This window comes from Falco rusticolus, chromosome 1, assembly GCF_015220075.1.
Source record: "Falco rusticolus isolate bFalRus1 chromosome 1, bFalRus1.pri, whole genome shotgun sequence".
NCBI classification, from domain to species: Eukaryota; Metazoa; Chordata; class Aves; order Falconiformes; family Falconidae; genus Falco; species Falco rusticolus.
The window spans coordinates 38,577,691-38,600,642 of NC_051187.1; the positions used below are offsets into that span (position 1 = coordinate 38,577,691).

The 22,952-nt window shown below is 40.2% G+C and overlaps 1 protein-coding gene across 1 annotated transcript; it reads right to left on the reverse strand.

Annotated features, from left to right (window-relative positions):
* Window positions 1-14,437: 14,437 nt before the first annotated feature.
* Window positions 14,438-22,952, reverse strand: LOC119153559 (solute carrier family 2, facilitated glucose transporter member 11-like). Its single transcript, XM_037400168.1, has 11 exons — window positions 22,857-22,952; window positions 21,701-21,861; window positions 21,095-21,219; window positions 20,083-20,212; window positions 18,986-19,134; window positions 18,010-18,197; window positions 16,721-16,831; window positions 16,371-16,472; window positions 15,943-16,018; window positions 15,484-15,611; window positions 14,438-14,730 (listed from the first exon to the last, which is right to left on the reverse strand). The coding sequence occupies exons 1-11, from the start codon at window positions 22,950-22,952 to the stop codon at window positions 14,524-14,526; spliced, it is 1,473 nt and encodes a 490-aa protein (XP_037256065.1). The 3' UTR covers window positions 14,438-14,523.

Here is a 22,952-nt window from a genome sequence, read left to right on the forward strand (position 1 = left end):
GTTAAATTTTTACTTTTTCTTCTTCGCTCACTTGTATTTACTTTGACTGGCCAAAGTTAACACTGATGGATTAAATATTTCAGGAAATAGTTGCAACTAGTCCAGTTTGCAGGGGGAAAGTTTCAAAGCAGAAGAAGTTGGCACCTGGGGCATAGTGAGGGCTTTGGAAAGGGAAAGGAGAACAGTTCAGGCAAAAAGATCTAAACAGTTTTCCAGGAACAGTAAAGTACTTTACTTCTATGATACAGACCGATGAGTATATCTGCCATAATCTGCACAAAGCAAAAAGCAGCTGGTACAAGGTTTAGGTACTGCTATTTATTGTTAAGTAAAGTATATGGAGTTCTGTTTCAGATTCATTGGCATAGTAAATATTGCTTACTAGATGAAACAGACAAATTTGAAAGCTGTATTCTGCTGTTCTGGCTTTATGTACCAATTAGAATGTACTGAGGAAGGGTATTTCTTGTGGTGTTTATGGGGATGTTTGTCAGCCAGCTGTGGTGAAAAGGCATGAGGTTTTTGGAATAGAGCATATGGTCCTGAAGGCTCTGCTTGAAACAGCTGGTAACCAAGACCCACTTACTCATGAGAGTAATCGAAGAAGGTAAATATTCCCTATTAAGTTAGGATGAGACAACTGGGATCTTAATCCCTCAGGTTTCAGCTTTGACACAGAACAACTCCAAAATTAGTGTTGCAGACATTGAAAAGTCACCTTTAGTTCCCAGAGGCTTCTCTCTTCTGAGGTTAAGTTCAAACTGTAGCTGTACATGGCTTCTGCTCGAGACAGCACTGGGAAGAAAGAGGTTTGCCTGGGGCTTTTGTGTGTGGTTGATGCCTTGTGATGTTCCTGCTTTCAAAGTCTTCTGCTTGCTTTTACTCATGCCAGGGGACTTTCCCCCATCCCCAAGGCTTGGGGTGGGGGCAGATGGGGTTGTACTGAAGTCCTCAGTAAATGCCCAGGCTCACCCCTGGGACTTGTACTTTCAGTTCATAAAACACAGAATGCAATTATTTACAGAGGGGTTTACTGCAAATACTGTGAGTCTAAAGAAATGAGAAAAAATACATGTTAATAATAAAACCTTGGTTACTTGTGTAATTCCAACTATTGCCTATATAACTGCATAGCAAATGCTGTTTATTCTGGCTTGCAGTAGCATTTAGAATGATTTGGCATTTTTCTAAGTATTTTCTCTTGAACACCAAAAATTGTAACATTTTAATTGTACAAAAATGCAAGTTGATTAGCTATTGACTACTTACTGTTTCAAAATGTTAATCTTTCCTTTTTATTACATATTTTTTCTAAAATTGTACTGAAGTGTAGGGGTGTTATGTCATAAGGATTCCTACACTCCTTGAAAATAATTACTGAGGCACTCAAAGAGCAGCTAATTCCACCAGCTCACAGTGAAATTTCTCTTACATTTTTGGGGATTTCTGGCGATTCTGAGTTGCACATGACTGTGTGGCATGGTACTGTTTCACCTTATCAGCAATTTTAGGAGGATTTTATCCTAGAAGTTTAACTCTTGTTTTTTGTCAAGTCAATGGAATTGATGGTTTCTGTTAAAAATTTCACCTATGTTCTAGAAAAAGCTCTGCTACACAATGAAAGTTGTGTATGGTTTCATGTTTATGGAATTATTACAGAGTTAAGGAGATTTGTTCTATATAGGGCTGTAAGAAATGCTTGCCGTGAAATGGACAAGCACACGAAACCCACTTTAATGAGGTGTGTCGCATAAATCTGTCTAAAGAGCTGAAGGCTGGGCTTGGTTCTAAGCCAGATTGGTTTCCGCTATATTGCTCATTGTGGATGACTGAAGTGGTCTGCAGTTCAGTTTCACACTGAGAATTCCTCAGTGGTTTCTTCTAGGTTTGATTTGAGACTTTGGGTTTGTTATAATCCAAAACTCAAAATTAAATTCTGAATAGCAAAATCACAGAGACTGGAACTAAAGAAGGTATTTTGTCACAAAATATTTCCTAAGTGAAATGTGTAAGTTTAGCATAGCACATATTTTGTGTTATGATGACATTGATTATTGACTGCTCTTGGGTTTTTAAGGTGATACGAGAATGGCTTTCATTCATGAAGATTCCACTTGTGTCTCTGAAGGAATATTTATATCTTTTCCAATAATAGAGAAATAATTTGCCTTTGTTTTGTTTTCAAGTCTGCCAGCATCAAGGTCCTTTATGACCTTATTTAATACATGGTCCTTCTGCTGACCAGGTAGAAGCTAGTGTAGGTGCTATGGTTTCCTCAAGAGAAGTATTTCTTGTAAAGCTGTGAGGTGTCTTCCTGTTGTGGTTTAACCCTAGCCAGTAACGAAGTGCCACACAGCCACTCACTCACCCCTCACTCAGAGACATGGGGAGGAGAATCAGAAAGGAATGTAAAACTCAAGGCTTAAGATAGAGCAGTTTAATAATTGAAATAAAATAAAACCAGAAGAACAAATAACAATTATAATGAAAAGGAAGGAGAAGGGGAGAGGAATGAAATCCAAAGGGAAGGGAAAAAAGAAAACAAGTGATGCACAATACAGCTGCTCACCACCTGCTGACTGATGCCCAGACAGTCCCCCAGCATCAACTGGTAGGCCCTGGCCATCTCCCTCCCCCCCTGTTTATATACCGAGCATGACATCCCATGGTATGGAATATCCCTTTGGCTAGTTCAGGTCAGCTGTCCTGGCTGTGTCCCTTCCCAATTTCTTGTGCCCCTCCAGCCTTCCTGCTGGCAAGGCCTGAGAAACTAAAAAGTCCTTAACTAAGTATAAACATTACCTAGCAACAACTAAAAACATCAGTGTGTTATCAACATTGTTCTCACACCAAATACAAAACACAGCACTGCACCAGCTACTAAGAAGAAAATTAACTCTGTCCCAGCTGAAATTAGGATACTTCCTAAAATGTATGCCAAATTCTTTGATGATTTCCATAACCAAGTTCCCCTTTGTCTCTGGAAGGAAGAGGTAGAGGAAGATGCCTGGGATGATGAGGATCCCCGTAAAGATAAGGAAGCAGAAATAGATGAGGTTTTCCTGGAAATAAACCAGGGAAAGATAATTTTTTTTCTTCTCCTTTTACAGCACTTTGAACATGATGACAAAATTATGACAATGATGGTGGTTTCACTTTGTAGCTGTTTACATCTAGTTTGTTTTGTCATTGTGACATGAGATGTGAGAGTCTTTAGGTGTGAAACAGCAATGGGAATAAAATAGTTAAAAATTTCTTCTTACATGAAGAGTGAGCGTAACTGGGAGAAGAGAGTGCCAAGGCCATGAAGGCATAGCCCTTCCCAGCAGTGTCTTCCTGCCAAACTGATCAATGGTAAAGGTCTAGGCAGGAAAAGCACAGCTAAAGCCTGAGTAACACACTGATACAGTGTACCTTACACACAGTAGAGTGGGAAGGAACACACAGAGACCAGATCCTAGTGATATACATAAAGGCCTTCTTCAAACCCAGCTGTGTGCAGCACCTCAAAAGTGCAGAAACAGATGTAGAAAACACAATGGAAGAAAAAACTTTCACTGGAAACAATGGATTGAATGTGTGATATCACCTCTAATGTCAGGACTGGTAAGCAAGTAAATGGGGTACATTTTCACCAGTGACCTATCCTTTCTGCTGATTGTTGAGAAAATACTTCTTTTCAAGCATGGGTTAGAAATAGAAAGAGTCTTTTAAAAAGCTTTTAACAGAAACTGCTATCATTTTAGTTTCAGTCCTGGTCATCATCTGATGCAAGCCAGCTGTGGCCCAGAAAAACAATAAGACTATCATCATCATTTAGTGTTGAACCTACAGAATTGAAAATAGAGGGACTAATGATGGGTGAATTTCCTGAGGAAGATGAAGGAATTCACATGAATCTTTTTCCTTTCTCCTTTCACTATTGCTACAGCTATTCTAGCTCTACTATGTCCAGGCAGGCCCCAGAAGAGATTTGAGTATGAGATAGGCAGACTGAGTAGTCAAAATAATTTGAGATGTTGCTTGCAGAAGTATGAAAAAGAGACAACTTGGCATGGGTTAAAACCACGCAAACATTAATATTGGCAGGTTAATCATATACTGTCTGGTTTATCAGTAACTGCAAAAGATGCAGCAATAGTAAGCATTTGGGAGAATAGGCCTCCTGAGGTTTGGCACGTTGGATTTATGCAGCCTGGAAGGATGAATGCTTGAGATGGAAAGGTCTCTTAAAGCCATGAAGTAGTGAAGGTGCCCAGCAAGACCACCGGTGAAGGACTGACTTCCTTCAGGAGTCACTGGAGCTATATCAGAGTTAGCATGGCTGGACTTCATGAGGGGGACAGAGGAATATAAGGGTCATGCTTTTAAGCCTAACATGGTGCTGTGTGACTGGGATGAACAGTCCCTCTGCAACCTTCCAGCTGTGCTTCTGCTGAGACTGGTTCCTGCAAAAGGACCAGCAAAGCCAAAGTGACACTGACCAAGATTACAAGAGAAAATTCTCTCTTCTGTATGTGCAGAAAAGTTGGGATGCCTGAAAAGAAGATATGAAAAAGAGAAAGAGGACAGTAAAATCAGAGAGAAGGAACCGACAAATGAAAGTGGAAATTACCACAGTAGAATACATTATTGATCTGGTACAGTGCCAATAGTGAACACTGATTGTAATGTATTTTTCTGTATGTCTGTTTAGTTAGTTACTCCATGGCTTAACTGTTGAGCACAGTTCAGAAGTACCACCAGTCACAATTGCAGCACATTGTGAAATCTGTGCAAACTGGGAAAAGAACAGCATATAAGAAGATAAATGTAATATTTGTGTTCTGTTTGGTCTCACGCTGTTCTTATTTTCAAACAGGTGACTCAGAATTAGAAATTCTCCTTTACAACATTCTTAGGGAAGCTGCAAGCTGTATAGAATCATTGCCACAGGTGGCAAAAAGGAAGCATAAGATTTCATCCTGGATGCAAGCAGCACCTTGTTAGCCTTTTTGGAATCAGTGAGGTGTGGGGGTACAGGAGCTGTTGTCAGCAGGTTAACATACACAAGCCAGTCTGCCCCCAGCGTTATCACAGAATAAAAGTCCATAATCCAAACCTCTTCTTCTTAAATAAATATATAGCACTTTGCCAGCTCAGTGAAGCTCTTTCTTTTTCTTTTAGGTAGGTAGATAGTGAATGCCCGTTTTCCAAATAAAGAGTGGTCAATGGATGGGCAAAAACATTCAAAGCCAAATCAGCACCTGGTTGACGGTCAAGAGTAAATCTCATGACTGCTTGACTCCCACCCAAATACAACTTCTTTTATGGTGTCTGCAAGCTTAAACTGCAGATCTTTTTTATAGACGCCTAGAAATTGTTTTAGTGTGTGGAGAGGGGAAGATGCCCAACTGCATTAATGTCAGAGAATTGCAGAGTTATGATCACAATAATCAAAATGCACATCTGCCAGTGCAGAGTTTGGTCTTCCATCACTTCCAACACACTCAGGATTTTGATGTTTTCCATCACTGCCTTTTGCTTTTGCAGATTATCCTCTTCTGCCTGGTGCTCTCCCTCAACCCACCGTTTCTTCATAGCTGTGCAGAACAAAGAGGAAAGCTTCATACAACTGTACTATTCATGCATCATAATATTTGTACATGCAGATTTATTTGTATTATTGATTAGCTATTCCCATAAGGTTTCAGACATCATGATATTAACAAGCATGGTATGAGAACACCAGTGACATATGTTTATATCCTGTGTTCACAGTCTTGCAAAAAATAAGATCCTATCTCACAGTGGTTAGAATATAAACCTTAGTTAACACTATACAGTTGTTAAAACATCAATATAGTCTCTGATATTTCTCTTCTCTGTCTGATCACATGGCTCTTGAACATGAACAGAGAAACTATGGTCACAGTCGCTGGCAGCTGTTTGCACTGATAACATAGCATATTAATTAATTAAAGGGCTTTGTGTTTGTATGCCTGTGTGCTTTCATGTAGAATTACAAAGACATGCTGTATCTGGACAGATTTGTTAGAAAGAATTTGTAGTAAATTGTAGTCTGCTAGTTCAGTTAGGTGTTGTGGTATCCAAATTATCCCATTTAAAATTACCTTACATTATATATTTTGAAACTTTTGACTGCTCATGTTAATGCCTGTTAGAGTGGAGATATGGGTGTGTTTGTTACCTGGGCACACCCACTTAAAGGCAGCTGTAGTCTAGCTCTTATTTTTTTTCTTCTGCAGAGAAGGGCAGATGGAAAGAGCTGGGAATAGCAAGTCAATGGAATCAATTTGTAGTTTATTTTGGGAAGCATCCTTTGCATTTTGAACCCACTACCAATGGCTCCTGAAATCTTGTATCTGTTTAAAGCTTTTCTTAACATGTCTGAGTAGGTGTTCACAGAGATTTGAAAGGCAATTGTGAGTGACTCACCAATTCCCAACACAAAGAGCGTTACAAACAACCACTGGTACTCAACTTGCAATAAATAGTACAAGGTCATCACAAAAGAAACTGGTGATATCACAGTCCCTGCATGTGTAGGATATCATCTTGTTTGATGATGCTTAAATAATCTTAGCAGAACATGCAAAGCATCAATGCAAGAAAAGATCAGCCAGATAAAGGTTCTAGATTAATCAGTTTTGCTACTCTTCTTCACATTAATTAATTAACAATCCACAAAATCTTTATTTTCAAATGCACAATTTCATATCACTATCAGGCTACTAGCTAGGAAAGCTTAATAGTATCACAGTTGTACATGAGAAGGTGTGGGAGCAGGTGAAAATGGTATGGAAATGCCTCACAGTCTAAGTACTGGAGGACTTTTCAACTTTTTTAAAAGAAGTTTCTCTACCCAGCTGGAACTTCCTTCAAAGTTTCCATGGTGGTTTAGTGAAGAAAGTTAATTCTGTGTCTTTTGATTTTTTATTTTGAATGTTAGCTCTAATTTTACCAGTAACAAAATTAGAAGGATTATCCACTGCCCACCCTCTTACTTTGAAAATACAACATATGTATTGTATTTTCTTTAGGAATGGTAATTGCAATAGACAACCTCTCAATTCTCCTGAAAGCTTAATATTAACAGCTGATACTGCCAGCTGTAGTACTCACCAGTTCTGAAAGGAGCTTGGCCATCTTATATTGAAAGGGTGGCTGATCCCAGGCAGACAGAATTCTGTTAGACTGAGGAAGTGTTTTCTCTCATGTCTTTTCTGCACCTTCTGTTTAAGTAACCATCTCTGAGATTGAGGTTAATATTTACTTAGTATGATTTCTGTGGATTGATGTTTTTTGCAGCAATTGGACAGTGCTTGGAATGGATGGATGAAGTATTTCAGTGACTCAACAGGAGAGGTTCCTCTGAATGGGAACATTTTGTAGCCTGACTGCTCCCTATTTTGATACAGGGAGTGAAACCAGATCGAATATAAAATCTAACCCAGGTTTCAGTTGCAGGAACACACATGCTTTAACATCAAAACTTCTTTGCCTATTCCTTTAGAAGTAGCAAGCACATTAATTTTTTAAAATAGAAAACTCCCTACAACTCAACAGTGATTCAGTGCTCCAGCACAGTGATAATTAATAGGAATGGTTAAAGTGCAGAAAGATAGGCCTTATGGTCCTACTGAACAGGAGACATGGTATACCTTTTGTAACTATGAAAGAAAATGGAAAAATAATTGACCTACCTACAAAGGTAGAAGAGTTTGGGGAGGGAAGTGATTAAATGCTGCAGTGGTCAGCAGGATTAACAGCTCTTGCATAGCAGCAGGACACAGGTGCTGTGGAGCATAGCAGTGGTAAAATGCAGTATTGTGTGCTGATGCTCAGTAGTAGAGTGCAATGTGCCCTAGGTTAGTACACGGCTAGCAGACATTAGCTATCACAGCTCTTTTTTGGAGCAGTAAGTTATTCTTACTCTCTGTGTTATGTCTACTCTCTGTGTACTCTCTCCGAGTCTTACTCCCTGTCCCACTGCAAGGTTCTGGTCCTCTAGCTTAACCATTGTGCCATGCATGAGGTATCCAGAATAAGGCTGAGAGCACTGCTTACACTACAAAACTTCCTCCAGATTTTTCTACAACTGGTACGCATGGAGAGCGCGGTCAGTTTGCTCCAGAGGGTGCAGGTGAGAGTTGTTCTGTACCAAATGCCCAGGGATCAGGACAGATCCCTGACAGTCATAGAAATAATCAGGACATACAGTTACTTGATGTCAGCTCAAGAAAATAGAAAACATTGAGTTCTCTCTGTTATTCTACATGGTATTTATTTATTGCAGTGTTCATGATCAATGCTAGATTGTTTACAGTGTGATTATATGAAGAGATTACATGAAAATTGTTTGCAAGAACTATGTTTATGTTTCATCCTCTTTTCATCTTGCTCTAATCCTGAGCAGAGCTTTGTTATACAGTAACAAACACGGGGACAACTCCTGCTTCTTTAAAATGACAGCAAAGGATAAAGACTTGAAATAAAACTGATGTGTTATTTCTGAAAATGTTTTCCATGTGTCAGTTCTGAGAAGTGGCTGCAGTTAACTAGTATCTTCCTACTACAGAGCTGTTCTAGAAATGAGCCATTGTCTCTCACCATGAAAAGCAAAGATGAATATAAAATAGGACTATCTGTATTAGTGACAAGCTACCTGTGGATTATTTTTTAGATTATATTTTCTTGAGAAAAGTCCATGTTAAAGTTTAGCTTTTAGCTTGGTTTTGAGACAAGGGTTTTTGTCAGTGGAAGTTGTTTATGGTGGCCTATCAGAGCTTGGTTCAGAATGTCTTTTCTTTAGTATCATTCTTCTCCACAGTCTGATGATGTTTCTTCTTAAATCGGTTTTTTGAATTCTTCTGTGATTTCGGAGGTTGGCTTTGCTTTTGTTCCTGGGAAGAACAGGTAGATGAGAACCACTGAAATGGCCAGGGCAGCAATAAAGATGAGGAAGCAAAAAGGACCAAGAAGCATCTGGAGACAAAAATAGAATGAGTGATTTCCCTGACAATGCTTGCCCATCTAGATTCTTGAAAATTGTTGATTTGTCCCTGTGAAATGAGGAACAAATCGATTTTACAGGAGTATGTATTTACCTTTTCAATCTAGTCTTGAGGCAGGAGATGATGTCTGAAATCTAGTGAGGTGTTCTACATAAATGGCCTCCATATGCCAGTAGCAGTAAGGGACTCACAGCTTTCATCATCTGCAAGGCATTTCATCCTACTCCGTCCAGACCAGGCAAGAAAAGTAGTTTAAATTGATAGATTAAAAAAAAAAATTTGAATCAAATTACATACAACAGAAAAGAGGAAAAAGTGAGGTCTAGCCAAATGACAATTCCACCAGTAACAAAAGCAGAAGACTTTGTTGAGATCTTCACAGGCAGTGGGCTCTGTGTGAAAAGGAATAATGTAGAGCCAGAGGAAAGTGACAAGTTGGAACTGTGGTGCTTTGGCTACTTGATAGTAAATCTAAGAATGGAAATAGGGTATAGTCAGCTGCACTCAGGCCATAGAGTTGTAGACCCAGTAAAAGGAGGAGCATGGTACTCAGCTGCAGATACATGAACAGTTCTTTCAGCACCTCTAGGACATTCATGATTTTGGTGTCTTTTGTTACTAACTTTTCCTTCATCATGTTATCAAATTCTGTGTGATAATTCCCTTCTCCCAGAGTTGCTTCATGTCTACAGAAGAGATAGAATGAAGTACACGTCTTCACCATCTGATCCAATCAAAGTTCTGTATTTTAAAACTTTTAATGACATTAAACATTTGCAGTTCAGTCCATGCTTTGATTCACCACTCACTTAGCAAAGGATTAGAACATCGCCTACTGGAACATGCTGAGACTTCCCTGCAAAATGGCTTTCAACTTGCTGTTGTATTTAGGAGTAGATCCTAAATGTTTCTGATGATTCCGCTTAGTCTGGAGGACTTTAATAACGTAATTATCAAGAAACCTGTAGTTGGCTAATAGAAAAGCTGATTCCCTCTATTAGCTTCACTTTCCCAAGAGTTATGGTTTAGCAAATTAAGGATCTGAATTTTTACCTTTTTTAGTTTTAGTTTACCTTTCAAGCAACAAGCTTTGTCTCCTTTTTGCAGCAAGAGATAGGGAAGGGACTCAGGAAAGCATGGCAAAAAGTTGAGTCAATGCCACCAACCCAGAGAAGGACAATAGCACATTCCACATGTTTTCAATTCCGAAAAGATCTCTATGAAAGCACGTCAGAGTGTATTTATAGTCCAGTACAATTACAGTCTATAACAAGTTTGGTGTTTTCTAGATCCTAGACTAGCTAAAGAGACAAAATATTCATATAGACCTTAAAAAGATAAACTGAAATAGATGTTTTGGCTAGGGAAAGGAAAATAGGCTAATACTTTATTTCTGCTGCAAGACAGATTTTTCCTGTAGTTTGAATATTGACGAGATACATCGAGTATCTGAATATTGGCATATTGGGTCCTTGCTAACAACCAGTTCTTTATAGAGGGTCACACTGTTTCCAGAGAATTGCTCAGAAGCCTCACTCTTACCTCTCTGTAATAATAGAGATGGTCTACTGTGCGCCAGAGTGGGATACTCATTTGATTCTGGCTTGAGAATTTATTTAAGTAGTACTTTTAATCTTACAAAAACTGATTTTGAATCAGCTAAAGACTTGACTGTTTAGAAAGAGTGTAAGTCAATTCTTGCTTCCTTCAGGCTTCTATGTATTCATGTAACATTTTGTTACATTAATTTTGAATTCAACATAGTTCACTCTATACTACAAAGATTTAACTCTCTATGGTTAGTGCCAAAAGGGGATGCAGGAAGGTGGGGTTATGGTTCTGAAGGCAACAGATGCTTTGCTCAGGAGTACAGTGGAAGCACTGATGTTCCTCCTAGGGTTTGCTTTTCTTGTTACAGGGACTGACAACAGCCCCACACTGCCCCTGAGCCGTGTGCCCTGCAGCACAGGGCGAGCTTGCTGAGTCACACCTTGACCTTTCTCCTGCTGGATGTCCCAGTAATGCTCTGTCTCCAAGCCCTCTGCCTGGGTATCTTGTTGCACACCAATACAGTGAAATAATTCAAGCTGAATTCTTCTTTCCACCCCTTGCATTTTTTTCATTCCTGAAATCTTTATCACCTCCACATCAGCTATGGTCATGTCTTTCATTCCTTCCCCTCTCAGCACAGACTCTCAAATGTTAACACTTCATCTTCTAAAACACTCCAGAATCTAACTTTCCCTTCAATGGGTACTGCAAAAATCCCTGTCTGTATTTAGGTTTTCTCTTGCTCTTAAAGATTCCTCTTCTCAGTCTCCAGTCACTTGAACACTGGCCACTGCCCTCCCTTCAACCAAAGATTTTGCTGCCACAGAGAAGACTGCAGCCAGATTGTACAACTGTCCCCTGTCCTCTTTTACCACTGCCACCACCCACTTTATCTTCTAGAACTGTGTCCAGCAAAGTATCCCAGAGTTGGCAGTCACAAATAGCAGTTGTAGGCAAAAGTGTAAGAGTTGAGCAAGTGTGCGCTGATGCTTTCCCTGTGTGTCTTCCAGGCCCCAGTGATGTGCAGCCCTGGGACTTTGTTGGTCCAGATGGTGGTGTTATATTTCCTCCTTCCACACATTTACTGAGATCCTCTTTGAACTCTTGTAAACTTTTGTTGTTCCCAACTCCAGTGGCAGAAGGGTCTAATGGGATACTTGACAATCTAGTGTTAGCAATTGCTTTCTGTCAGGACACACTAAAAACTACTTTTGAAATAATTACCCCTCTCTTTTGCTGTTTCTCTCATTTTATCTGTCCTTTCCTTTTAACTTCTTCTGTTTCTTATATCAAATTTGAATGTCATATCTCTTTTTCCAGACCTTTTCATGCTGTACTGTCCCTTGCAAGTCTATTTTTATTTTTCTTTTCCCTCTTGAAGAGGTCCTGCCACACTAACAGCAAACCATTTTGCTATATTTAAGTCAGGATTCAGGCACCTTAGAGTGGGGCCATGGGCAAGGAGCTGGTGAGCCTGAATGAACTAGAGGGGAGAGGAGGATTTGTTCTTTAAGCTGAGAATGGGTTTTCAAACACTCTGTGGCCAGATTTTAACATCTGGTTGATAAAACGGTCCCTGCTGAGCCCTGTTCCTCTTCCTCCTAGTGTCTGTGTTTCTCCCAGAATAGTCATACTGCTGTTTCATTTCTACCTGGCCTCACACTTCTGTTCAGTGCTGTAATATGGAAAAAGCAAGACTTAAATGCCTAGAATAGTTCTTATTGATTTTCCTAAAGAAGAGGACAGGGTGAGTCTTTCCACCTAGGATTTGAATACTACAAGAAATGTGGTTGTTTGAGACTCAGTACTTAGCTCACGCAATACCCTTGGCTTGGAGGAGTTTTGTTTTCAACAATGCCATGTGTTGCACTTATATGATCCTGGAAATCAAATAGATACACTGCAAATTCACAAGTTCTTCTTTAACCTTTATTCCCAATCCATGCTAGTTTATGGCAGTGTTAATGATTTACCATGCTTTCCCTCTTGCAGACAGTATTTACTAGCCAGAGGGTAGAAGGGAAGAAGTCAGGCATGCTGAACAAGATCATGCTGTAGAAAGACATGTATAAGGAAATGAGTTGTTGGTGTCTGTAAAACACTGAAAACTTCCTCACTGGCAACAAGTAAGGTTGAGAAAGACCAGACCAAATAAAGAGTTTTATAATAATGAAGGTTTTACCTAATCTTTTCTTTTAAAAATACTTTAAGCATTTCTTCTTTTCCCCCCCTGCATTTTTGACTAAAAGAAGGAATGTATGTTGGTTCTTGCTGTGGTATTGTGCAATCCATGACTTCTGGCCTTGAAACTATAAACTTTGTCTAGCTTTTTTTGAAATATGATGATCGTCATAGGAAGGATGGCTGTGTTGGGAAGTCCACTGCTTTTAGTATTAGCTCTTGGCACTGATACAAATATTGTTAGAGGATGATGTGAAGCTAAGATTGCAGGAGCCTTAAGGCTGTGAAAGAAACTGCCGCTCAATATTCAGGTCCTTTTCCAAATTTTATTGTGTAGCATCTGCAACAGTCAGTAGTGAAGATCTCATTTCCAGACAAGACAGACACAATATTACTTGACCCTAACAACACATTCAGAGAAGTTGGGCTGTCCTCTGTCCCCGACTCTTCAATCAATGAAAGCCAAATCCAGGCATGACCAGTAGGATGTGTATTCTTAGTCACTGCATTTTTTATTTCCTTATCAGTAAACTTCAAAGCATAAAGAAGAGCAAGAATGTGTCATGTGGTATAGCAATGAACACAAAAAGTTAATCCCTTTTTACCATGTTTTGTAACGAAAATGTGGAGTATTCAGAGACCTGGAGAGAAAAACAACACTCAGACACGCATTGGGTTCTCTGGGAGAGGCACCACTCTTTTTTTGTCCATCAGTACCAGTTACTCTTGGGAACTCAATCCCAATGAAACTCATTGTTCCTTCTTTCTGGCATGAAATAACTCCAGACTGAAGACATGCTACATAGTGATTGCTAATGAAGGAGAACCTGCTTGCTTTGGATTAGCCTACTTATGATTTCCTGCAGCTCTGCTTTCTTCGCTCATGCTTTCTTTCAGTGCTGACATATCCCTGTTTGTCCCTATAGAAGAATCTCCAAAGGTAGGCAGTGTACCTGATTACCAAGCAAGAGGTTTGGCTTGAGGTGACAGGTCATGCTTGGATGCTTCTCTAGCGTAGTGTCTCCTTTATATCAGGATCTTACACTTCCTTTACACCTTTTTTCTTCAAATATAGCAATGACTTTCCCTCCTCAAAAAAAAAGAAAAAAAAATATGAAGACCGTGCTGCAGGTCACAGAAGTGTGGTTGTAAGCTCCTTAAGAAAGTCCTAGTTGCCCCTATACCATGTACTTGCTCTCAAGTCTAATTGTAAGAGGGGAAAACATTGCATACTGATTCTGTCTACTGATAGGCACAGCAGTCTTCTTCCACTGGATTAAAGAGCTAAACACATCTTTTCATCTGGACTGAATCTCCTTCTCTGGGAAGGCTCAGCAACACTGACTTGTTAATAGGAGCAGATAATTTCAGCGTGGAAGCTCTGTCTTCTTTTTCTCTCAGTTTCACAAGTATGCTGTACTTCTGAACCTTCCACGCTCACTTCCTCCAATAACTGTGGAGTCCTGGTTTTGGTAAGAAAAACAACTGATCCTGTGTTTTCAGCTTACATAGCTGCTAACTTGCAGGGACTGACAAAGATCTTATTTCTTCATACACTGTGCTTAATCTTTTTCTGCAGAGGATTTAATTCAGCTACTATTTCAGCAGCTGGAGAGAACCACCAAGTTCAGCCTGCCTGCACCCTGCACTGCAGGTGATTATTTTTAAAATACACATTTATGCTGTTTGTGGAGCAATAGATTCTCTCTTGCTTAGTGAGGCTTCTGGGCGCTATGGTAGTAAAAGAGCAAAATATGGAGTGGAGAGTTTGTTACTAAAGTCTAGTAGCAATCATCACTGAGCAGTTACTCTGCTGTAGGGCTGTCTGTCTCTTCCTTCCACGGTAGTTCAGGCGATTGAACTCCTCCATGACTTCCAGCATGGTCTTTCCTTTGGTCTCTGGCATCACCAGGAAGACAAAGAGAGCCATGGACAAGCAGTATGTCAGGAAAATGATGAAACAGAAACTACCAAGACCTTCCTACAGGAGAAGAGAGAGACAAAATGTGTTCATATAAAGCAATCTAGATTTCCTTCTCTTATGATATGGAGTTTCTGGGTTTGTATTTACTAAAAAACTTGGTCAGGGACTCAGTTGATGTAAATCCTCGTTGTTGCTACCTGGGAAATGGCACTGAGTGATAAGGTGAACTAATTCTCCTTTCCTGTTTTAAGGAGCAAAGCTGTATGCTCTGCAGATATTGAACGTCATTGCTTGACAATTCAGAGAAGTGCTGAGCTTCAGTTACTCTTCCATTTGCTCCGTCCTTCTCAGTCAGTGCTAGACCGGGGAAGATACGTAGTGTGTTAGCTCTGTCCCTCCTTGCACATTCCAGTACTCCGAAGACTTTAGTTTCCTGCTACTTACTAGTGCTGGGTGAGATGTCTGGGACTGCCCATTTTCCACATTAAACCCAAAGGAGATGCACCTAAAGGACAAGGCGGGAAAAGAAGGGCGCCCCTCATGATTTTCAAATGACATCTGACAGTGTTGGTGCCTCTGTCACTGCTTCTGTGTTTGCCAGTGTCACACTCTAACTGTGTGTAGAGTTAGCAGCATTTTGTGGTTTTGCTATGCTTTCACTAGCTATCTGAGTAAAAAGAAAGGCCATCAGAACTGCGATTAGTTTGGGCTATAACCTTTGCAGGAAGTGTTGAAAAAGAGAAGTACGCTCTGAGTTCAAGAAGGGTCTAACCCCCTCTGAATGGAAACATAACACCCTACTTTGCTTACCACAATGAAAGGGAACAAAAGTCCAAGGATGAAGAGTTGAATCCAGTTTGTAGCCCCATTAAAAACATAAGCAGCTGGTCTGTATGACTGAATAAATATTTCTGTGGCCAAGGGGCATAATACTGCAGCTGAAAAAAATAATGGAGAAAAAAAGAAGTTTAGAAATTTTGCAAGATGGTTCTGTAACTCACACTTCATATTGCCACAGAAGTTAATGGTTTTAACTGACCTGGAAGTGTTTGAGGTGCTGCTTGGCCCTTCAGGAGAAAGGCATGTAGGAACGCAATATGAAATGAAGTTTTACCTGCTGCCACAGTATGGAGGGGAGCATCTACCCCTGCACTGAATCAGGAGTAGGGATTAATGCTAACTGTGGAACAGTTATGCCTGGGACCTCTCCTAGAGGCTGCAGTGAGGAAGGAATGAGTATGTGAAACCATCCCAGTAGAAAATACCAACCTGGCCCAATGCCAAAGCTCATGATGAAAATAAAGATGAGTGCAACAGAGCAATATGGTACCCAGTAAAAGGAATCCTATGGTAGAAAATGAAAAGTAAATAAAACCAAACATATTTTTTTTTATCCAGCTCCATTAGAAAGATTCATTGCTGCTAATTATGTCAATGTTAAACATACATCTGCTTCCTCTACTTTCAGAAACTTCACAATGAGATAGCCTTGGGAGTATTCATGGTTGTATAAAGCTATTGGCTTTAATCTGCATGTACATGGCTGGGAACAGACCTCTGTTGGTATGATGGTTAGCCCCCAAAATACTTCTACTCCCACTAAAATGTTATTTGGGGTGAAGGAAATAGTAATGATATCTGCCTTGCAATAAAACATGAAGACAGGACACAGCTCTAATGCACAAATGGAGTCTTACCTGTAGTGAAAGCGTGACTGTGAGAAACCCTAAAGCCAAGGCCATAACAATGTAGCTTTTCCACAGCAGTGTCTTCCTCCCTGCACGCTCAATTAGGAAACCCTGCAACCAGGACCACATGCTGTCAGCTGGGTTGTGATTTTGGGGGATAGACTCTCCTGTCTTCCCGTAAATTGAATATAAATGCCCATGTTTGCAGAGTGTGTGGAGATTATTTTGTGTCATCAGTACAAAGTACTATGGTTGATTTGTTGCAGGAGTTTGATTCCTGAAGCTCCATTTACAGTAGTTCTAAAGATTGAAATGAACCACACATTACAGCAGAATGAAATCCAGCTGAAGTCACTTACACAGGCAACGGTGGTGAGGATCTCAGTGATCCCAACTCCCAGGGAGACATAGTGGGTTTGAGCAGGGAGGATTCCAGCCTTTATAAAAACATTGTAGGCATAAAAGTAAACCTGGAAGGAATAGAAATTTGTGAAGGCTGTACCCATGGGGTCATGATTACACTAGCTTCTGTCTTTTCTGACAGAAAGTAACTAATCAAGCCTTAAGAAAAGAGAAAGTCATATTCTTGATTTCAGTAACTGATCCACAATGTTTTCACAAGGCTTATTTGCACAGAACAGCTTTTACTAGCAGCTCTGTCTTGAACTCAGTAACAAATACAGCCTTTTCCTTCTTTTTTTTTTTTTTTTTTTTTTCTTGCTCTTAGCACTGCCTTTGTATTATGTTACAGGTTATAATTCTGACATCTTTCATATGTTTTAGTGTTTCATGTACTTTGGATAAGGAGCATTCAGAAATGTGGACAGTACATACTAAGCAAATAGTTTAAATTATCTTTCTACATCATCTTTAAGCCTTCGCAATGATTTTGATAGTCACTTTTCTGGATGTAAGCACTCCTAAAGCACAAGAAATTCCATCATTAATATGCTCAGTTTCTACTGGCCCTTTGTGATACAGTTATTGAGGCACTAGTAGGGGTAGAAAGGGGTCTTATGAATCTTGATGTCTTTCTGAATTTGCGAAATTAATCTGGATTTTGAAACTTCTATGCTTTTACTATAAGCTTATTTTATACAATAACTATTCCAATACTTAATACTATCTACTGAAACACAGACATATTTCCAAAGAAAAAGTATATTAGGGAGTATATATCAGTAATTGTTACATATATTACTGGGATCTTGTAATTGTCTATAATCTGAGAAAATGCAAAGTTAAGGGATTTAGAAAGAAACTCAAAGAGGTAAGAGTATGGAAATGCACTGTTAGTGTACATTACAAACCTGACTTAGTTTGTACTGAAATATCTGAACAATTTTGGGCAGTGCATTCTGGAGTTTGGAGATCCAGAGGAGGTTATGCTGTTCTTTACTTGTTCTGTAGATGAGATTTGATTTTATCTCCTTCCATTCTCTTAACAGGGTATTCCATAGCCTTCAGCTGACACTTGCTAAAACACAGTTCTCAACTTATCCCAGGCCACAAACTTCCATTGGAAAAGATCATAATAACAGATCCCCTCCTTACTGCCACTGTTGCAGTCAGCATTTTACTACTCTTGCAAAGCTTACTTTTTGCTAAGAAACTGTAAATGATCTAGAAAGTGAAGTAGCACATATACCACATTGACGCCAATTAACTGCATGCATGAAGAGACAAGGAAGAGCGTGATGAGCTGCCAACGGACAGCTTTGTCAAGAAAAAGATCACAAACACTCTTAGTCTTCTCCCCACGGATGGCTTCTTGCTCTGCCATCATATCATTTATTTCAGCCATATGGTCACCGTCTCCCCAGAGCTGCTTCAGAGCTGTAAGGAGAGGAAAAGAGAAGATGACTACTGGTCCAAGCTCAGAGGCACATGTGTATAATTCAGAAGATTACTTCCTTGCCTTGCAGAGTGTCTTATTTGAGATTCAGGCTCTTTCCCTGTGTGAACTTATAGCGATCTGGGTTCAGATTAGGTGCAGATCCAGTTCTTTGCTCTCTATTTTTACCCATGAATCTTAATCATGACCTCACCTTTGGCCAATAGCTGCTTACAGTGTTTCCTTGTAGATCATGCCTAGATTCTTACTAATCCATCCCTAAATACCCTCCTGCTAAAGGTGCAGTCATAGTGCAAGCACCAAAACACAGACAAGGAAAACGACTCCTACATTAAAAAATAGGTCTCCATCTAAAAAGTTCTCTCCTTTGATAGTTGAAAATGCACAAGGGCTGTTTATCTGTTTATGTCAGTAGTTACTGAACTGGAATGTTTATGGATATGGCATGACAGTAAAGAGCATCCTTTTCTTACACAGAACCAGAAGGTTTCCTATCCACACCCTGACTGTTCAGGGCAGATTCTGTATTGATGGAAACGCAAGCTCTCTGTGATCACGTCCCTTAGAAGATCCTGGCAGAGGGTAAGGGAAATACTAGTGTCAAGAGAGCACTAATATCAAAACAGAAAAGGTTGTCTTTCATTGAAGTTGAAGGTGGTTTCAGAGCCAAAAGTCTTAAAAGTTTTTTTCCCAGATGTACCTCTCTTCCAGGCTTTACTGTATTTTACACTTTTTGATAAAATCAATGCTTTGTGGTCCATTTTCTTACCTTTCATGCACCCCTCCTTGTCCTTTTTGTCAATGAGCAGGTAGCGGGGAGAGTCTGGGAAGAAGGGGAGGGTGAGAAGCTGAACGAGGGCAGGAAGTGCATTGACTGCCATAAGAATAGGCCAGAGAGCATCTACTCCGAGAACTTCTCTGAAACAAAACCAGCAGAGCAAGAGGAGCTGGGCAACCGTGTGTGCTGGCCATGTGATCACACACAGACACAGAGTGGTCCCTCGGCCCTGCTGTGTGTACCCTAGAGACCTAGGAGTCTCCAGCCATTTCTCAACCCAGAAAAATGAAAATCTGAATAGGAGGCGAAGCGAAGAGCAGAGTGCTGTTGCCACCTGTTGCTCAGCGGTAAGTGCAGCAAGGCTACCTGCGAACTCCTGCAACAGCTGAAGGCCCGCAGGGACTAACAGTGTCCCGGCAGAGCGCTGAAGAAAGAACTTGCGGTGGCTGATCCCTTTGCTCCTGATCCAAAGAGTCTCAACTTACAGTTAAGACAGGATCCATGGGTTATCAGCCTGGTGCTGACTGCTCCAAATAGCAGCCGCTGGGTTTCCTGCAGCTTTGAGAATGGTGTGGCCAGAACAAGGTGTGCCCTGGGATCGGGATAGACCATCTTTGGAACAGGACAGGCAGAAGGAGCCTGTGCTGGGGGGAATAAACCCACCATAGTTTTCTTGTATTGCATGTGTGTTTGATGGGTGGGTGTGCCGGTTTGTGTGTCTTTTCAAGGAAGTTTGGTTGCATCTGATATTCCCTACTCTTCCTAAAAAAAATAAAAAATAAAGGTCAGCTCTTACAAAAAATGGATTTCTTTCAAACCCATTGAAATCAAGGGGTTTTTTTAATCTGTATTTTGATCTATCTTTGCTAGGAAGCAAGATAGTTCTTCAGGATTAAATATTTTGTGTGATTTCTGTTTGCCATTCACTTAAGTCAGGAATTTGGGCTGAGCTAATTCAGTCTGGCTGCCTAGAGTGCTCTGAAAACATGTCTCAAAATAGTTGCTGATTTGCTTATCCATAGGCTTGCACTGACATATGCATATATTTTAACAACACAATAAATTAAATATCTCTCAAACCCCCTTACCTGAGACCCAGAGCAAATCCTGCAAATTTTCCAGTAGCAACAGAAGTGGAAGCTGTTATGGTAATCAGCCCGCGGAGCTTCCGTGGGGCACATTCCCCAACATACATGAGATGTATATTCAGAGCTAAACCTGTAGTGACAGATGACTGTTAGGGCAATTCAAACTGCCACAGGTCTGGTGTTTTGAAGGGGACCACTATGGGCAAAGAATATAGGGTTAGGCTCTGAGATACTTTTTTAACGGTGCTGCATACATGTCTGCCTGACATGAAGCATGTTCCCAGTACTGTGGCCTTGTGTCTTTTCTAAATATTTACCAAGCAAGTATGTTCCCCTGGGAAATCTGTTCTTCAGCAGACTGGTTTTCTCTTAGCCACATATACAGGATTGCTGTTACTCCCTTTAATATCAGATTATATATTTCAGTATCTACTCAGGATGATGTGTGCCTTACTTTGTGCTTGAAACAAAAAAGTTAACAAATGCTATATATCCCATTTGCTCAGTAAATTACTTAATATTTATTCTTTCTCTTAATTTTTTTTTGCTGGTTAACATTATCTTTATCCAACTGCCTAGCAATCAAAAACACTGACAGAATGTAACCTTCTGAGGCATCTGGAAATTAGAATTGCCCAGCTTGAAAACCATTCCCTTGTCTGTAATGTGGAAGGCAGTATCAGCCACAATGAGCAGCAACAGGAACAACAGAGGTCAGCTTTCCATTGAGTGAGCATGCTCCCCTGAAATATTGCATGTTTTGGCTTTTTCATGTGTTGGTAGTACTTTTTATATGGATTGAATGTAAAGATAAAAGAATGAGAAATGGAGATGTCACACATGATTAATTATGTTTGTGTTTTCTTATTTAGTTAAAAATGTATTCAGCAATCAGGCCCTCTGCAAGTTTAGTAAAAATCTGTGATCTTTAGACTCAGTCTGGTAAATCCTTGTGACCCTCAGTCACTGCTCTCCCAAATAATTATTATCATAGGTAGGACTGCTAATTTACCTCCACACACTCCAGAAAATAATCTTCCAGCAATGATCATCTCAAAGGATCCACACAACCTACTGAGTCCCATCAGAGTTGCACTCAGCAGAGCAGGGATATTGGTGAACAGCATGGCCTTCTTCCTGGAATTTATTTAAATTGATGTGAGCATAAATACTGTCCATGTGTCATTCTCAGGCTGACGGAAGTGGCGTGAATTGTACCATAGTTAAAGACTCTGTGCCGGCTTCTGAGATCAGCTGCAGTGAAGTAAATGGGAAATGGGAATGGGAAAACTTTGTTACAGACTAATAAGCTAGTTGAGGCATTTGATGCCTCCAGTGGAGCCAATATCTACACTGAAGAACAAGCTTTGTGAGTGGTTGCCTGTGAAATTCACTTTAAAACACATGCACTTCTCATGTGATTTCTCTTAGGAATTTGTAAGAGAGAGGGTATGATTTTCTTTGTATTCATTGGCAGATTTTGCCATTCTGTTTCTTCACTGAACTGATCCTTCATCTGAAGCCACTCTGGGCTGCTCACAGTGCCACTCCCAAGACAGTCACTTATTTTTGCAGTTGTGGGTGTAAACAGAAAGACTAATATAATCACTATTCCTACCTTCCAAATCTAACAGACAAATATCCAGCAGACAAGGACCCTAGAAGCCCACCAATGCTGTAAATGGACACAACAAAGGACCACATCAAAGTAATCATTTCTTCATTGGGAAAGGAGCCGTATCTCTTCAGCCAGGTCTCACGCATGAAACTTTTGATGTACTTTAAAAGAAAACCAGAAACCAATGGACTCAGTCAACATGTTTTTGCATAATTGCACCTCTTTTTTACTTCTCTTACTGGCTTACTGGTCTTTTAGATACATTTCTATTGACACCTTGGTTGAAATCTTAGTCCCAGTGAAATCAAAGGGAATTTTGCCAATAACAACCCTGGAGTTAATGTCTGAGCAACAAGGTGCAATGAATAAATCAGTGAATAAATATATCAATATTAAATATCAACTGTGTGTGTCACTAAGAGAGTAGCAGGTTGGTCTTCTGTTTATGTGCTAAATCCTGACTGTTTTGCTACCCGATCTTCCCCACCATTCCCACTTATCTGTTTGTCTCTCTTGTCTACCTGCTGCATCCTGTCTGATGCCTTCGGTGAAATCCAGGTTTGACTTCAACTGAATTCAGTGAGATCAGGATTTGTTCCTCAACGTGGCCCATTGTGGGGTCTCTCTGACCTGCTTTTCATAACCTCCATGCAACTCTCATTCTTGATTAAGCTTCCCAATGTGGTAAGAGTTCAACGTTTTTGGCACCATTCAGGATGGCACACATCTCCCCTAATTTTCCTTTTTCAGCCTGCAGGTATTAGTGCTGACCTCAGCTCTAAAGGTACAGTCATTCCCTGTTCTATTTCACCTTACAGTTACTTAGACCTGGTGTGTGTGGCCAAGCAAATGGTACAAAGGACTCCCTGAGCGCTGGTAAGAGAAGAATGTCCTATGAGTGTTCCTCAGTAGAGTGGAAAGTGGGCAACTTCATAGATTTTATTCTCCCCTTTCCCAGTTCTGTCACGCCAGACAGAAGTTAAAATTCCACAAAACACTACAGCAATAGCAGCTACCCTTCAGAACCAAGTAACCATAATAAGTCTAGTTTTGAGAGCAAAAGTGAAAAAGTTAGTGATTGCATATAGAGTCAGGAATGCATGAGAACATTGCAATCTATGCTGGTAGCTCAATTTTTTGAGCTGTCCATTCTTACCTCAGCAGGAGAATTGATAATGGAGACCTGCAACCCATACTGGAAAGCTCCACCAATGCCCAGGACAAAAGCCAGGAGGAAGAGATTGTAGCTCAT

Bases quoted from the DNA above. Each gene is read 5' to 3' on its own strand.
- LOC119153559 (XM_037400168.1), bottom strand. From the start codon at position 22,952: ATGAGCTACAATCTCTTCCTCCTGGCTTTTGTCCTGGGCATTGGTGGA. The intron at 21,220-21,700 runs GTAGGAATAGTG...AATAAATTCCAG, and splicing joins TTGTCTGTTAGATTTGGAAG to GAAGAAGGCCATGCTGTTCA. The intron at 16,473-16,720 runs GTAAGTGACTTC...TCCTGGTTGCAG, and splicing joins TCCTCACCACCGTTGCCTGT to GGTTTCCTAATTGAGCGTGC.